The sequence below is a fragment of the Pelodiscus sinensis genome, chromosome 4, assembly GCF_049634645.1.
Source record: "Pelodiscus sinensis isolate JC-2024 chromosome 4, ASM4963464v1, whole genome shotgun sequence".
NCBI lineage: Eukaryota > Metazoa > Chordata > Testudines > Trionychidae > Pelodiscus > Pelodiscus sinensis.
Window position 1 is genome coordinate 131,311,764 of NC_134714.1, and position 17,572 is coordinate 131,329,335.

At 49.4% G+C, this 17,572-nt stretch overlaps 1 protein-coding gene across 2 annotated transcripts; it reads right to left on the reverse strand.

Moving 5' to 3' along the window:
• On the reverse strand, positions 1-17,063 carry LOC102460023 (uncharacterized). 2 transcript variants are annotated; one of them, XM_075928930.1, is made up of 10 exons: positions 16,762-17,063; positions 13,543-14,727; positions 11,911-11,987; positions 10,253-10,317; positions 8,717-8,940; positions 7,341-7,600; positions 4,972-5,097; positions 4,213-4,348; positions 2,373-2,414; positions 1-1,917 (listed from the first exon to the last, which is right to left on the reverse strand). In XM_075928930.1, the coding sequence occupies exons 1-10, from the start codon at positions 17,006-17,008 to the stop codon at positions 1,619-1,621; spliced, it is 2,661 nt and encodes an 886-aa protein (XP_075785045.1). In that variant the 5' UTR covers positions 17,009-17,063; the 3' UTR covers positions 1-1,618. The 2 variants fall into 2 exon arrangements, with proteins under 2 accessions (XP_075785045.1, XP_075785043.1); XM_075928928.1 differs by having other exon boundaries at positions 11,911-11,990.
• Between the last annotated feature and the right edge of the window lie 509 nt (positions 17,064-17,572).

Genomic DNA, 17,572 nt, shown 5'->3' on the forward strand with positions numbered 1-17,572 from the left:
CGTGGACGAGGTCCACGATGTCCGCACTAGCCCAGGCGGGTGCCCGCCTCTTGCGGTCCCGGGCAAGCTCCCGGGAGCCGCCAGCCTGGTCCCGGGAAGAGGGGGAGGGCTGGGGGGCATCGGGTGGCTGGCTCGAGCCGTGCCAGGTGCTGGGTCTGCTGGCTGGGTGCTGGCAGGCTTGCACCTTGCACAGGCACCGTAGCCAGCCCGTGCCCCTTTAAGGGGTCCGGAGCCAGGAGGGGAGCAGAAGAGTTTCCCTGGTGTTGGCCAGAGTAGGCACCAGGGAAACCTGGGGAGGGCTAGCCTCCCACTAGTTCGAATTAAGGGGCTACACATGCCTTAATTCGAACTAGCTAGTTCGAACTAGGCTTAATCTTCGTAAAATTAGGTTTTCCTAGTTCGAACTAAGCGCTCCACTAGTTCGAATTAAGTTCGAACTAGCGGAGCGCTAGTGTAGCGCCTATCAAAGTTAGTTCGAACTAACATCCGTTAGTTCGAACTAACTCTGTAGTGTAGACATACTCTGAGGCAGGGATGGACACGTAGAACTAAGCGAAAACAAGCTAAATTAAATCAATGTGACTGCATAGCACAGACCAAGCCCACGTATCTTACAGCTACATTACTCCTATTGTAATCTCATGAAAAACGTTATCAAACTGCTCAACAGGATCTATAGTCCAAAAACCCATTGTGATTATCTTGCCCAGGATTTATGTCAGGCCAACCTGTCTATAATTACCTGAGTCACTTAATTTACCCTTTGAAAATACTGGCACAACATTCACTTTCTTCCAGTGTTCTTGAATATTGCAGGTGTTCCAAGAATTATTGGAAAAGAACACCAACAACTCTCATCCAAATCTTTTAAAACTCTTGGATACAAGTTATCTGAACACGGTGAGTTAAAAAAATGTCTAATCACAACTGTGTAACACCCTGCAGGGTTACTAATGGAAGGATTAAGAACAAACTCATACAGGTAAGGATATAATAAAATCAAGACTGACTGCCTTGGTCTACACTAGGGAGTTACTTTGAAATAACCCCCCTTATTTAGAAATAACAAGCTGTGGGTCCATGGTACCAAGCCCCTTATTTTGAAATAGGCTGATTATTTCAAAATCTTCATTCCCGATTTTCTCAGAGAATAAGCTTATTTTAAAATTGTTATTTTGGGAGTTATTATTTCAAAGGTATTTATTCTGAAATAGTTTCCTAGTGTCGACAGACCCATTAACTGCAGGTTGCAGACAAGAGCGGGGGGGGGGGGGGGTTAAAAAGAGTTTGGGGAAGGGGGAAAATAGAGAAACAATTAAAGTGAACCCAGATTCGAAAGGGTCAGAAAGCCATGGACTTAGAAACAAAAGACAGAACTATGTAGCACTTTAAAGACTAACAAGATTTCAGCTAGACCAGACTAACATGGTTACATCTCTGTCACTGTGGACTTAGAAAGGAACTGATTTGTATCCAGTTCCTGAGGGCTCTGATTTATGGAGACAGCGGGGTTTATCCGATCTGGGATTGTGCTTAGATCCCAGAGAAATGGGAGGATGCGGACGCAGAGATGCAATGGGATCCCATGTAGGGCAGAGACTGATCTTCTCCCACAGGCTCATTCCTGACCAGCCATTGTTGTTGCTCTGCGGAGTTTCTCTGCCAGGTCTCTCCTGTTGATGGCATCCAGCACCTTCACAGTCACCCCCGCCGCATCGCGCTCCGTGTAGTGACCGATCAGCAGCTGAGTGATCTCCACAGGCCCTGCCTTCTCCAGGTCACGTCGAGGTATGTGGGTGTGGTGCTCCTCCAGCTCCATGTCCGTCAGCTCGCTCTTGAACTCCTTCAGCTCAGCCTTCTGCAGGTCTTTCAGGGTGGCCAGGAGATGATCTCTCTTTGTCTTCCTCCGGCCGCCTCCTAGAACATGGGCCAGCAAAGTCCAGTCCCTCACTCCCCACTCGGGTACCATGCCCCGGTCTTCTTCTTCCCCCCGGCTCTCTCCCTTCCCCCTCCTCTACAGCAAACCCTCGGTACCTCCTCGCACACCCAGTGCGGTGCGCTCACTGCCTCTGGTCCGGTCTGCGCAGCTCCCCTTTGCTCGCTCCCCACCCCACGCCTCTGCTCTGCCCTCCCACGGATACCTCCCTGACTTAGTTACCCTGACAGTCTCCCCTGTGAGAACCACCGAGCCCCTCCCTGCACCTGCTCAGAACTGGCCTCCTGGCTCAGGGCAGGAGGACTGCCTAGTGGTTACAGCACAGGGTGGGGAAGGGAGGAGTCCTAGCTCTGCCAATGACTCGCTCTGTCTTTTTTCTTTGGTAACGTCTGTCCTGCTTGGTAAGGGGTTTGCCTCTCAGGGGAGGTGAACTGACCTGTGTGGCGCTGTGCTGGTGGCGAACCCGGCTCAATATCCCCTGGAAGGGAGGAGGAAAGAAGAGTGAAACAAACTTTTTACCATAATTTTCCATTCATTCTGCTCCCCTCAAGCCACTCTTGCATATCTGATTGGCTAAGCCAGTCACATGACAGTGTGATTATCTGTACAGCCATGAAATTCACAGGCGTTAACAGACACCCCCAACCAGATCCTCAAGCCTTGTCTGCATCTGCTTCCTTGGAGGGTCCCCCAGCGACTGCCTCTAATGGCTGACTCACTGCAACCCCCGAGCCCCCAGCACCAATGTTCCCTCTCATTTTTCCCTCTGTGTGCAGAATAAATTTTGTTCTGTGCACCAAGGCACGTGTGGATGTGCACCACCAGTAGAACTACACGCTGCTGAACCATCCAGGTGGCACTTGAATCTCTCCTGGGTGGCTTCCCAAGTGCCCAGCTTAGAGGGAACACTGCCCAGCACCAACTTGGCTTCCAGCTCAGATAGTCAGCTCGTTGGGACAGGGATCGTACCTGGTCCCTGAATGGGGCTCCTTGGCCTATACATGAATGTACTGCACCTCGCCCAGCTGGGCATGGGGCCATAACTCTGGGTCCCAGGCAACAAAGCCAATGATAATGGACTTGCCCTCCAGGCACTCAGCATCAATCCCCCTACTTAGTGAACATAAGAACGGCCAGACCGGGTCATACTAAAGTTCCATCTAACCTGATGCCAATATTTAAAAGGGCTCTAGAGGTGATCCTGGCAATTACAGACCAGCGAGTCTTTCAGTACCAACAAGTAAGTTGAAATTATGGTACAGAATAGAATTGTCAGACACGTGGATGAATATAATTTGTTGGGGGAAAGTCAACATGGTTTCTGTAAAGGGAAATCATTCCTCACCAATCTTGTAGAGTTTTTTGAGGGGGTCAACAAACCTATGGACAAGCGGGATCCAGTGGATGTAGTGTACTTAGATTTTCCAGATCACTTAGAAATATGTTAAGCAGCACTGGGTCCCAGTAAAGACCCTTCAGGGACACCACTAGTTATCTCTTTCCAGTCTGAAAACTGACCATGTATTCCTGCCCTTTGTTTCCTGTCTTTCAACCAGTTACCAGTCCATGAGAGGACCTTCCCTCTTATCCCATGACAACTTACTTTACTTAAGAGTCTTTGGTGAGGGACCTTTCTGGAAATCTAAATATACTATATCCACTAGATTCCCCTTGTCCACATGTTTGTTGATGCCCTCAGAGAACTCTAGCAGATCGGTAAGGCAGGATTTCCCTTTACAGAAACCAGGTTGACTTTTTCCCAACAAATTATATTCATCTATGTGTCTGACAATTCTATTCCTTACTATAGTTTCAACTAACTTGTTTGGTACTGCTGATAGAACTGCCGGTCTGTAATTGCCAGGATCACCTCTAGGGCCCTTTTAAATATTGGCATCACGTTACCTATCTCCCAGTCATTAGGTACAGAAGATGATTTAAATGATTGGTTATTGCAACTAATAGTTATGCCTTTGAAATCAGTAAGTATTTGCTGAGAATGGTTATCCCAAGTCATCCTCCTCTTCCCAAGTCTTTCCTGTCCATATACGGCTTCAGAAAATATCACAATAACCAAACCACCTTATCATGTCAATAGTATCAATACTCTATTACAAGGCAGCTCCCAGTCCATCATGATAGGACACAGCTGGGATGCCCCCCAATGCTTTGTCCTGCACCTGAGTTTTGCACTGACCATCACCAGCAAATGCTGAGAAGGATCGGGGGACACAAACCCCTCACCCCACCAAGATCTTCTGCTGAGCTGAACCTACCTGGTCTCACAAGGGCCTTCCAGATGGGTTGCCTTTCACTCTCCAAGCTGAGCTCCAGCCTGTCCCCAAAGCCTGGTGTGTAAATCTCCATGAATGGATGTTCGTCTTGGGGGTCCACATAACAGAATTCCATCTCCTGCCATGAAAACAAATTGCTCCATGAGGGATGACTCTGTCAGAGCCAGGAAGTCTGGGCAAAACATGGCCCAGTCACCAGCAGAACCTAGCTCCGGTCTTCAGTCATCTCTTGCCTTGATTACTGCAACCCCCTCACCTCTCTCCTCCAGCGCATCCAAATGCATTGTCTCAACGACTTGACTACCTGCATCCCACTTCAAGGACATTTTAACACAAGACTTCAAAGAGAAACCTCTGAACTGCCATTCATGCTTAAATTTGACACTTTACGACTGGGTCTCAACAAAGATGCTAATTACCTTACCCATTACAGAGATAGCTTCCCCAATTATCACCTCTAATATCATTAGCTCACAGACATTAACTTCTCCCACTCATCCCCACTCTGTTCTGAAATTTGATTTGTCCTTTTTATATGTGTTCAGTTTTTTTTATTGTATCCCTTAGGTATATATGGTCGTGCCAATTTTCTTCCACAATTTGATCTGAGGAGGTGGGTTTGGCCCATGAAAACTCATCACCTAATAAACCATCTTGTTAGTCATTAAAGTGCTGCATGGTCCTGTCTTTTGTTTCTGATATTTGTAGGCCTTTGAAGCACACAAGATCATTTCTACTCACCTCAGGTGTTACTTCTATATCGGACGGGCTGGATACTAAATAGTGGGAGCCATAGGTTAATGGCTTGATTTTAGGAGGTTTGTGCACACGTATTGATTTGTTCTTCCTTTCATTGTCATCAATTACCTGTAAAGAAGAAGCAGAGTCATTCCTGAGACACACGGCCACAGAAGACATAGCAAGCAGGGACTGCCCCAGGGCCAGGAGCATCAGCGTAGGGTCCTGGTTCCCCAAACTGTTGCAAAAAAAAAAAGCAAACATGATTCTGGGAAACATTAACAGGAGTGTGGTGAGCAAGACATGAGAAGTCATTCTTCCATTCTACTCTGCTCTGATTAGGCCTCAATTGGAGTATAGTGTCCAGTTCTGGGCACCAAACTTCAAGAAAGATGTGGAGAAATTGGAGAAGGTTCAGAGAAGAGCAACAAAAATGATGAAAGGTCTAGAAAACATCAGCTATGAGGGAAGATTGAAAGAATTGGGCTTGTTTCATTTACAAAAGAGAAGACCTAGAGGGGACATAACAGCAGCTTTCAAGTATCTAAAAAGGTGTTACAAGGAGGAGGGAGAGAAATTGTTCTCCTTGACCTCTGAGGCTAGGACAAGAAGCAATGGGCTTAAATTGCAGCAAGGGAGGTTTAGGTTGGACATTAGGAAAAACTTCCTGTCAGGGTGGTTAAGCACTGGAATAAATTGCCTAGGGGGGTTGTGGAATCTTTATCACTGGAGATACGTAAGAGCAGGTTAGATAGACATCTGTCAGGGAGGGTGTAGACAGTGCTTGGTCCTGCCCTGAGGGCAGGGGACTGGACTCAATGACCTCTTGAGGTCCCTTCCAGTTCTAGTGTTCTGTGATTTCCTTCTTGTCCGGGCATGTTGAGAAAGAGGTTTGGCAGTTTGGGGCTCTCCATTTTTCGGAGAGAGGAGCCAGGCTGCTGTGGAGGAGCCTTGTATCCAGTCCAGGAGCTGTTGTGTTGCAGCTACAGCCTGGGACTGAGAGCCTGCAGTGCTTGGATCTAGCAGGCTGCTTCAGGGGTTGCTGACTGCCCTAGAGGGGAGAGACTCTTGCTGCACCTGTGGCTGAGGAGGACTATGCAAAAATCAGCACACAGGAGGAGGCTGTAAGTAAATGGGCTCTTTGGGAAAGTGCTGCCTGAGACAGACCTCAGAGATATTGACTAACTCTGGGTCAAAGAGAGGCAGAGTGGCCAGCCCAGGGAATCAGAGTGGCTGACGTTTGGTGGAGCCTGCTCCAGTGGCAGAGCGATTTTGCATTAACACACACAGGTCCTGCACAAGGCTGTCCACTCCAGCTATAGAGCTTCAAGCGTGCCCACACAGGCAAGCGTCTGGGACTCTGAGTGCAGAGCAGTGCGCACTCTGGGGTGAGATAAATGGAGGCACTGAAAATGCCAGCTGATAAGTTCCTATTACTTCTGTGTACTATGTTAATTGATGTTATTCACTGTTAATCTGTTAAACCCTGTTTCTTTAAGTTGCTAAGTAAAGGTGTGTTCATTCAAATGTAATCAATTAGATGTATATTATTTATAATTGTTGTCCTGGAGTTAGATCCAGATTAGTGCTGGAATAAGTTTATTCCTGGAGGCTCCCAAGGCATTCCAGTAAGTGTATACAGGACAAGCCAGGTGGAGGCACCATCATCGTATATTCTTTATGAGCAAGGGGGTGGATAGGGAATCCCCAACTAAACAACTTCACTGCTGAGGTATTCAGGATCTCCTTATGTTAAAACCATCCAGTGCCCAGGCACACATGAGTGTGACCTGCTCCCGACAAACCCGGGAAGGAAAAAGGAGGTTACACTTGTTTTGCAACAGTGTTACACTGCTGACTCATATTTAGCTTGTGGTCCACTATGACCCCTAGATCTCCTTCTGCCGTACTCCTTCCTAGACAGTTGCTTCCCATTCTGTGTGTGAGACTGATTGTTCCTTCCTAAGTGGAGCACTTTGCATTTGTCTTTATTAAACTTCATCCTGTTTACCTCAGACCATTTCTCCAATTTGTCCAGATCATTTTGAATTATGACCCTGTCCTCCAGAGCAGTTGCAACCCCTCCCAGCTTCAAATAGTGAATCTGGCTCACTTTTGTGGCGTCTCATGCTACAACTAGACGGCAGTGAAGGTATCCCGGAAAAGCTATGCTGTGTTCAAAGAACACATCTGCTTTTTCCAAAAAAAAATTTGGCACCGTCTTTGGCCAACAGTCTTTGGCCAACCCTTTAAACCTCGTTTTACAAGGAAGAAGGGACGTGTCGAAAGAGCAAGTTTTTCTGAAATTTGGCACCGTGTAGACGTGCCAAATTTTGGAAAAGCCTCTTTGTAGTGTAGACAGCCTCAGTTACCTCTTTCAGTGCACGGATGTCAGGTATCAGGTACAGGTGGAGCGTTATATTTTGAGCCCTGAGTGCCCGGTAGAGCATTGCGGCGCAGTGGATCGGAGGAAATAGGAGAAGTTTGCATTTTTGAGCTACAGCTCCCAACCAGGAGAAGGTGGGGTTCTCCAGCACGGCGTGGAAAGGCATCACTCGCGTTGGCTCCTCCAGCGTCATCCTCCCACAGACAAAATGGGCGACTCGCAGCCAGGTGACGTCAGCCTCTCCCCCTGTGAAGGGACGTCAAAGGGAAGTTGGTTCTATTTTACTGGTTCCATGACAGCCTTGAAAGGCCCTCCAGAGCCTTTCCAAGGGCTGGTCAGGTGAGCTGGCTCACAGGGGAAGTGATGTCCACCAAGCACACGGCTGATACAGGGCTACTCCCACCTACCATAGAACAAGGGGGCAGGGAGGAGAAGGCGTGACTTGCATCCCAGTCTGATTCCTGATTTTATTCTCCCCCAGAGGCAGCAAACTGCCCCTTTATTCAGGGCTGGTAACTCTGTGGCCTGCGGTTTTTAACAGCCAGCGAATAGGAATTGGGTAATGGCTCTTCCAACCATCTGAGAGCCACCTCGCAGGCCTCCTCTCTTCCATTGTAGAAGCCACCGGAACCAGCCAGAGTAACCCAGTGTCCATAGAGCTGGTCCTTCTAGGATGTTGTTTAAATATGTATCAACTTACTGGGCCCAGCGGCATATACGCACAGGACAGTCTGTTGCTGTGTTAGGTTCTGGTGACTCCAGCAGTAGAAGAGCGGAAGCCAGGTGGATGCTACCCAATTACACCCCACCTATATCCAAGTTGCACCTGCCTGGTTTCCTCATACTCTTAATGTTGGGACAAGCGCAAAGGCACAACAGGCAACTAATGTCGTTATGGTTCTTGACTCCCACTTTTCAGAGGAAGATCCATGACTTTCTCATGACAATAGGCAGAGCAAAAGATACAATCTTGGAGACCCTAGCATCCACCTCCCTTAACTGACCATCCCCCCACTTGCCTTCCTCAGCTCCTCTACCTCCTGGTCAGTGGGAGCACAGTACAGTCCATATCAACAGCGCTAACTCAACCCCCCTCGTCCAATTCTTTGTAAAGTGCCCCACACGACTCTGGTGTATCTAGCAACTCTAACAGCTTGTTACTGACCAAGACCAAACGCCTTCACCCTTCAGCTCTGTGACTTTTGCCCCAGGTTTCTCCACTCCCCTGGTTCTGAAAGTCTTGCAGTCAGTCTTGGAGGACAGTTGTGGTGTTTGTGGGTTTGTGTCATCCTGGTTTGGTACAAAATCACCAACATCAAATGGGTCTGTAGAGCTTTTAGAGTCGTGATTTCTCTGCCATACCTGCCAGGCATAGGAAGTGCGGGAGGTGCAGGGCTGCCACGACCCCAGCTGGTTCTGCCCGGATATTGAACAACGGGCCGGCCACCATCCACTGCTGCTTCTCCAGTTCAGTCTGATGGCAACGCCAGGATTCATACTCATATTCGATGGTCACAGCTGCCGTCACCTCGAACCCCAATTCAGTTCTAGAGCATCTAAAGGAGCCTGCCTGTCGGAAGTTAACCCTGCCCAGCAAAGGGAGAGGAAGGAAGAGCATTAAATTGTGTTAGATGCAAAGTGCCCATCAGTGTTATCAGCCCAACAGAGTGAGTGGTTTGTGGGGGCAGAGGGCAGGATAAAGGATATACAGACAGCCCCTGACTTGCAATGTGATTGGTTCCTGGGGAAGTGTTGCAAGTTGGGGGCGTCATAACTTGAACCCTTGTTTGCAATAGGCGCCGTGCGCTGTCATAAATGGGGGCCAACGACATAAGTCGGGGGTTTCAGCCCCTTCCACACTTACAAAAATGGTTGTAAGTGCGGGGGGTCGTAAGTCGAGCAGTCAGAAGTCGGGGGTTTCCTGTACATTTAATTTACTATCCAGTTGAGTTTCCCCCAGTACGACTCATTTTTCCAGACATGGATGCAGATACCAATTTGTATCTAGAAACCTGCAAGTTTGCAGATATCTGAATCTTTGGATCTGGATAGTTGCAGACCTTTTTTGTGGCTGAAGATACAAATTTTGTAGCTGGGCAAGACTCTAGGTACAGGACTCACAACTATAATACACTACCCACCCACTGAATTTTTATTCAAGAGAAAGGTGACTTACCAAAATCACATTGCTGGGTACAGAACCTAGCAGTCCCCCATCACTAGATCTTAAACGCAGAGCCAGGGACAGAGCACAGGACTGCCTCCTGACCCCCTCACCCCATCTCACCCACTAGACCCTCGTACACTGATTGTCTAAAAGTTAACTTAGAAAAGACACTGATTTTAGCTCATAACAAGCAGACCAATAGCACAATCAGATCTGGGCAATATACAGCTCAGCATACTAATGCTCCCATCCCCATCTCAACAGTCTCTAGACAAATGTGTGATATGGGTCTCAAATATCTCCTAAGATTTCTATAAATCTAAGCAGGACTGCCCCTCCCCCACAATAGAGCATGTTTAACCTGTTATTTTCATAGGCTGATAACTTGGACCACATTTAGGTAGATTTTCAAATCTGTAAAAGGTCCTTAGCAAATTTCAAGTCCCTGGTCTAAAGCATGGAGGTGCTAGAGCTTCTCAAGGAAACACCTGTAAGATTTTTTTTTTTAACATGGGCTAAACAACACTTGCCCCTATTATTATTTTCCAAAACAGCGGAACCATTTAGCTGATAGTTTCTCCAAAAATGTAGCCTGACGCAGAAACCCAGTGTGGAAAATTTCACTTTAAATTTTGGCAAAATTGTAAGGACCCGAAAACGGTCTCAATGGAAATTGTCAAGCAACTTCCAGTCATTATCAATGCCAATGAAATAACGCCCCCAGCTCTGACCTGTATGTTTTCTGGTTCGTCTGTGGGTCTAGCAAAATCTCTGGCTTTACTTCTTCTGCAAAATCCTACAAGGAACACATCTGTGTTAACTTGGCCCAGGAAGGGTTGGGAGCTGGACGGTTCTTGTGACAAGAAAGACGTGTTAGCTAGAGGCAGGGTGCTGTACAAACCCGTCAGTGAGCGACCTGCCCTGGCTGCCAAAACACTCCCCAAGCCTGAATCACCTTGTGACTTGATTAGTCTGCTCCCACCCTCCGGTCCATTCAGCGTGCTGCTGCTAAATGCCCCATCGTCCTAGCCTGTTGCTCTGTCTACCAGAGCCTTCATTTGCAATGGGGTACTGGGGACAGCTGGCCCTGGCTTCTCACCGGACTTCAGGCTTCATTCTGATTTCCTGCTCCCCTCCCGTCCCAATCTCAGTGAGAATGAGGCTACTGATTGTCCTTGTGCAATGACACCCCTTTTCCAAAGAGCCACCACCTCCCACTGCTCCCAGGGGGAATGAAGAGAAGCTCTCCTTCCAAAGGTGGGGGCAGTGATCTGCAGTCAGATCTGTGTCTTTCAAATCAGTTACATTTCATTTAGAACTATGGACTCTGCTTAGGCGATCACAATCCCATGGGTACTGTGTGGCCTCACTCCTGACATGGTAAAAGTTATTTGGGTTTTTTTGTAGCTAGAACCTTTTACTCTGAACCCCCTGGTTTGTAGTGCCTGGTTTTGGGGGAGTTACGACATGTCTGGTTTTTTACCCTTAAATTACTGATCCATTCTTAATATTAATTCCATTTTCATGCAGTTTTTGTTTGGGAATTTTATGCCGGGCTTCACTCACTGGAGATTTATTAGCAATTTAGCAAGAGCCAGAATAGACTCCCTCTTGCTCTCTTCACTGTGTTGATTTTATGGGTTCACAGGAGCAAAAACTCTTTGCTATTACTCCCAGCAGCAGTTTGGGTCTGAGACACACTGGGACCAGCTCTGTCAAAGCCCAAAGGGCCACCATCTTGGGTAGAACTGCACCTAAAGGCTACGTCTAGACTGGCATGATTTTCCGGAAATTCTTTTAATGGAAAAGTTTTCCGTTAAAAGCATTTTCAGAAAAGCACGTCTAGATTGGCACGGACGCTTTTCCGCAAAAGCACTTTTTGCAGAAAAGCGTCCGTGGCCAATCTAGATGCGCTTTTCCTCAAAAAAGCCCTGATCGCCATTTTCGCCATTGGGGTTTTTTTGCGGAAAACAAATCTGAGCTGTCAACACTGGCCCTTTCGCGCAAAAGTTTTTCGGGAAAAGACTTTTGCCTGAACAGGAGCAGCATAGTATTTCCGCAAAAAGCACTGACAATCTTACATGAGATCGTCAGTGCTTTTGTGGAAATTCAAGCGGCCCGTGTAGACAGCTGGCAAGTTTTTCCGGAAAAGCGGCTGATTTTCCGGAAAAACTGGCCAGTCTAGACACAGCCAAGTTGTTTGTATCCCCTCCGATTCTTCTTCTACTTCCTTACCTCTTGAGCTTTGATCCGAGCATATAAACACCTGCTTGTAGTTTCCACTGAGTTACATAGTGTCCCGTGTGGAGGCCTCCCCACAGAGCAGACACACTGACAGTGTGAGACAGGGCCCAGACACAACAACGACAGAACATACACAATCCCCTACCTGCTCTCCGCAACACAAGTCACATTTGTTCTTTTCCTGGGAGTCTGAAGCGGGGTCTTCACTCCAGCTTCTCACTCCTGCTGCAGAGGGAAAGTACTGGGTCAGGTAATACATAAGAACAGCCAGACTGGGTCAGACCAAAGGTCCATCTAGACCAGTGTCCTGTCTGCCGACAGTGGCCAATGCCAGGTACCCCAGAGGGAGTGAACACAACAGGGAATCTTCAATTGATCCCTTTCCTGTCATCCATTCCCAGCTTCTGACAAACAGAGGCCAGGGACACCTTTCCTACACAGCCTGGCTAATAATAACTATTGATGGACCTAACCTCTCAGAGGCAGGTTCGGTGGTATACCAACACATCAAGTGACAGTCCCAAGGGGGCTCCCAGTGAAAGACACCCGCACCGGTAAAAATAATAGTGGTTGTGGGCCACTGGAATTGGCTTCTGCAATTTTTCTCATTCTCCAAGCATGGAAGGTCTGAGGCCACCCAGAAAAATTATTTAAGAGATGAGTTAAAATCCACTTCACCAGCCTAGTCCATGCAGTAGCGTATTATATCTATGCAAACATATGGGGCAAAGGTGACTAGTGTTAAAATAATGGCCAGATCTCTGATCTCACGGCTTTTTTGGGTTTCAGTTCAAATGGGCGCTGTTCCCATCTTCATCACATCTATAATAGAGAGGAGCAAAATACTGGGGGGAAATTCCAACGTTTCAAAGTTTTTTCACCTGAATTGGGACAAAAGTTGTAATAGCAAAACTATGGGCTGAGCAAGTTCTGAAAATTTTTATTCCGAAAAGGTGAAATGATTCCCTCTGGCATTTTCAGTTGAAAGTAAACATGCCAACATTCCTGAATCAAAATGTTTCATATTATTTTGTTGAATTAACCAAATACTTTTTCTGGAGTCAGTTCAATGATAAACTGCATTTCCCTGTAATGGTGCACTGCTTCAGTGGAAGTTGTCTGATGACCCCACTTTCCCCTTTGGGCTGGGATCCCTGAGCAAACTACATCTCCCATGATGCATCAGCAGACGTGTGACTCCCACAGTACACTGCAGGATCAGCAGGGATTTGGCATGGCATCATAGCTGATATCAGCAGTTCTGAACCTTTTTCGGTCCACTTACCCCTTGGTCTCAGCTAAATACATCACGTACCCCTCTCAGGTAAAATGTCCATTTACAAATGGTATAGTATGATTTTTTTGTATAGAAAAAATCAATAAATTATCTATACTTGAACCTCACGTATCATGTGCTCCTTGGGGATCCACGGACCCCCGGTTCAGAACCCGTGGTCGATGTAGTCTGGCCAGGGAGCTTAGGCAATAGAATGAATGGGGACTTGAACTGCCACTCCCATAAGGCAGTGTGCCACTGGAAGTGCATCTTAATGCTGAACTGACTCAATGGATCAATTCAACAAACCAAAATACATTGATTCAGCTGAAACTGAAATATTTTGTTTCATGTTTTTCCAATGGAAAAATGAAAACACATTCAGCAAATTCAAAATATTTCCCAGGGAATCTTTTCAATAGAAAATGAAGTCTCTGAAAAATTAAAAATAATTCTGAAAGAAAATTCCCAGCCAGCTCTAATATATAAAGGTTTTCTCACCCTTGTGCATTCTTTTATGTTTTGTGAGATTGGAGCAGCCACTGAAGCTCTTCCCACATTTGCCACATATATAGGGCCTCTCTCCGGTGTGGATTTTCTGATGGCGGACAAAGCTGGAGCGGTCACCAAAGCTCTTCTTACATTCACTACATGAATAGGGTTTCTCTCCGGTGTGGATTCTCTGATGGCGGACAAAGCTGGAACGGTCACCAAAGCTCTTCTTACATTCACTACATGAATAGGGTTTCTCTCCGGTGTGGATCCTCTGATGGCGGACAAAGCTGGAACGGTCACCAAAGCTCTTCTCACATTCACTACATGGATAGGGTTTCTCTCCGGTGTGACGTCTCTGGTGTATCCTTAGAGAACCGTTGGTCGTGAAACGTTTCCCACACTCGGAACATTTAAAAGGTTTCTCTCCAGTGTGGATTCTCTGGTGTATCCCTAGGTATCCCTTGGTCGTGAAGCTCTTCCCACATTCAGAGCACTTATAGGATTTCTCTCTGGTGTGGATTCTCTGATGCTGGACCAAGCTCACTTTCTGATGGAAGCTCATCCCACACTTAACGCACGTAAAGGGTTTCTCTCCGGTGTGGATTCTCTGATGGTGAGTGAGGCTCAAGTGGTCACTGAAGCTTTTCCCACACTTGGGGCACTCACAGAGCTTCTCTCCATTGTGGGTTTTCTGATGGCGGACGAGGGCTGAGTTCAGACCGAAACTCTTCCCACACTCAGGACAGCTGTAAGGCTTCAGTCCCAGGTGGAGTCTCTCATGCCGTTTGCAATTGGAGCTGTCATTGAAGCTCTTCCCACATTTCCCACACTTGTAGGGTTTCTCTCCTGTGTGGATTCGCTGGTGCCGAATAAGGTTTGACTTCTGACTGAATCCCTTCCCACATTCAGAGCATATGTGAGGTCTTTCCTCCTTTTGGATTTGTAGGTGGAGAATCCTTTCTCTGATTGTGATTTTCCTGGAATGCCTTTTGGAGGGACTGAGTTCCCCACGTCTCTCTCCCACTGGGTCACCCAGCTGCTGTGCTGCCCTGCCCGGACTCTGGCTGGCATCTCCCTCCTCAGAACTCTGGGATCTCCCTGAGAATGTCCCATGCGGCTCTGCTCCGACAGGCCCTTCCCCCTGGGAATTCTCCTCCTTGTTCTCGCTCGCCTGGTGGGCACACTCTGGAACTAGAACACAACAGTCAGCAACTCGGGCATTTATCTTTCGCAAGCCCTGCCATAAAGCTCATCTTTCCAGTTACACTGATACACTGAACCAGCAGTGGGGGAGAAGGGACCAGGGGAGACTGCTGCAAAACAGGTTCGCTACAGACAGAGGCTGCCCTCGTGGACCAGCTCCCACCTGCCACCCTGTGCTGCCGCCTCTGTAACTGCTAAAATTTGATGCGGTTATATGTTGGGATATAAGCGACTAGGCAACTAGTCAACCACCCCAACAGTAAATGCTTATCGGGTAGTTGAGTAGGAACTCGACTAGTCACTTCTCCCTCCCCCCCACAAACACTTGCTGCCTCTAAAACCCGGTTCCCCCCAGCACTGTCTCTGCGGGAGGCACAGGAGGCAGAGGGCAGCAGGGAAATGGTGCAAACAGGGATTGAATCAGTCCTGCTTACACCGGTCCCATCTGTTGCGCCTCTGCCTTTGAAATGTATAAGAGCCGTCTGAAAGGGAGAGATGAAGTGGGATAGCGAGTGTCCTCCCCATATTGACTAATCAAGTAGTTGATGGAAATTCCATCGATTGCTTGATTAGCTGATTAATCGACATTTAACATCCCTAGTTACACAATTATTCATTGACTCACTATCTAACACCCCTAGGCAGGCACAGTGAGTCAGGAAGAAGGACCAGTAGAACAAGTTGGGATGAGTGCAGGAAAGGGACGTAAGGTCAGGGGCGGATATAGGGCAGGGCGAACGGGGCGGCTGCCCCGGGCCCCGCGCTTTGAAAAGCCCCGCGCATGTGCCGTGGCAAAGGGGGGGCCCCGCGGAGTTATGCTGCCTGGGGCCCCGCAAAACAGTCATCTGCCCCTGCGTAGGGTGCACCAGAATGGGTTACAGGCCGTGTCCTCGGCAGGCAGTATGCTTTGGTTTGCTTGAACAGTTGACCCTGGGTGATTTTCAGCTCTCAGCAACTCTTGCCCTCACCTTAGCAAATGCCTCTAGCTCAGGAGTGGGCAATGAAACGCAGCAGCTCACTAGGGTTAGCCCCAGCTGCTGTATTTACTTGCACCTCCCCCGGTATGGGCCACTGCAGCTCCCATTGGCTGGCTACAACAATCCGCAGCCAATGGGAGCTGTGATCCCCGTACCTGCAGTGGTGCAAGGGGAGACGTAGGGAGAGGGTGTAACCACCACCAGCTAGAAATTAACCTAGGACCTCTGGAGCTTAGTACATGAGCTTGCACTATAAAGCCAGCTGGCTCTGGGGCGCTAGAGATCTCTTGTTCTTACTTCTCTCTAAGTGGTCTCAGTGCCACTCCGGGGCCAGTGACCCAAGCCCAGTTGGCATGTGGGCTACACAGGGACCCACCAGGAGCTAACACTGGCAGATCGGATGCAGCCAGTGGGCTGGTACTTTCCCATCCCTGCTAGGTCCTGCTCCCAGCCACTGCCCTGTGTGGCAGATCCCTAGGCAACAGGGCATGTGAGAGACAAGGGGAAGGGGGAGGGCTAGCGGTCAGGACAGGTCTCGAAGTTTATGTGTCACTCCCAGGCTTTCCCCAGCTCTCTGCGCTGCTGAATCCCCGCCCCCGCCTTCCCACTGGCCTGCAGCATCCTCCAGCCGGCAGAGCAGAGCGAAGGGACGGAGGCGGCTGGTTCCCCGCCTGGGGTCACGACCGGCCAGGGCTGGGCTCCGTGTCCGGCCGGGCTTTGCCCTGGATCGGGCTCTGCTGGCGCCTTAGGGAGCCTTTTCCAACCCCCGTCCCTCCCCCCAAGTCAGGCACAGCCGGGGCGCCCGGAGGCAGCGAGGGACACGCGGGGCTCGGGGGGAAACGAAAGCGAAAGCAGGAGCCCAAGGCGCTGGCGGGGACATGGGGGCCCCGATCCTGCAGGAAAGTCCCGCGTGTTCCCCAGTTGGAGCGCGTGGTCTGAGCGGGGCCCGGGGAAGAGCAGCCGGGCTGGGTCTGGACTCAGCCCAGCGAACCCAGCTTGGGGCGCGGGTCAGCGCAGCGAGACCCTCCTCCCCCCAGCTTCTTACCGGCGCTTGGTCTCCGGGTGCTCCCCAGCGCCCTCGCCACCAGCCTGTGCGCGTAGAGCGGCCCGTAGTACTTGTTCAGCAGGTGGCTGAGCCCGATGGGGTCCGCGGGGACCAGCCTGGCCGAGGGGATGCGCTCGTAGCCCCCCCGCAGGGGCACCCTGGCCAGGGAGACCTTCAGCGCGGCCAACTTCTTGCTCTTTAGCTCCTCCAGCGTCTCCAGCAGCCAGATCACCTGAGGCCCCCCCATGCTGCCGCCCCGCTTGTCCCTGCAGTGCAGCCGAGTCGGGCGCAGGGAACCGGTCTCCCCGGCCGCAGGAAGGAGAAAGGGACCCGCCCCCGGCGCTTCCCTCGCTGGCCTGGCTCCGCTCTGCGCAGCGCTGCGGGGGTGAGCGGAGCCCTGTCTGCGCGCGGCTGCTGCGAGCCCTGGCCCGGGTGTGTCTACACTGGCCCGGGGGGGCTCACGAGAACAGTGGGCCCAGGCGTTTGCCAGGCTTGTCTGGGGGTGGAGGCCGGGCAGCTGCCGAGCAGGGAAGCGTGTAGCTTCCAGTTCGCCTCTTTCTTTTTGCCTCTGGAGGAAAGGTTTTTTCCCCTATAAAACAGAATTTTTAAAAAGCAGCCCTGGGGCTCTGTGCTGCCAATAAGACTTAACCCTAAGTCAGGGTTCTACCCTAACCCTACAGCAGCCCCATTTCTTTCCGCAGAGTGTGGGGGCTGGGCCGTGATAGAAATGTAGCTGTGTTAGTCTGGGGTAGCAGAAGCAAAATGCAGGACAATGTAGCACTTTAAAGACTAACAAGATGGTTTATTAGAT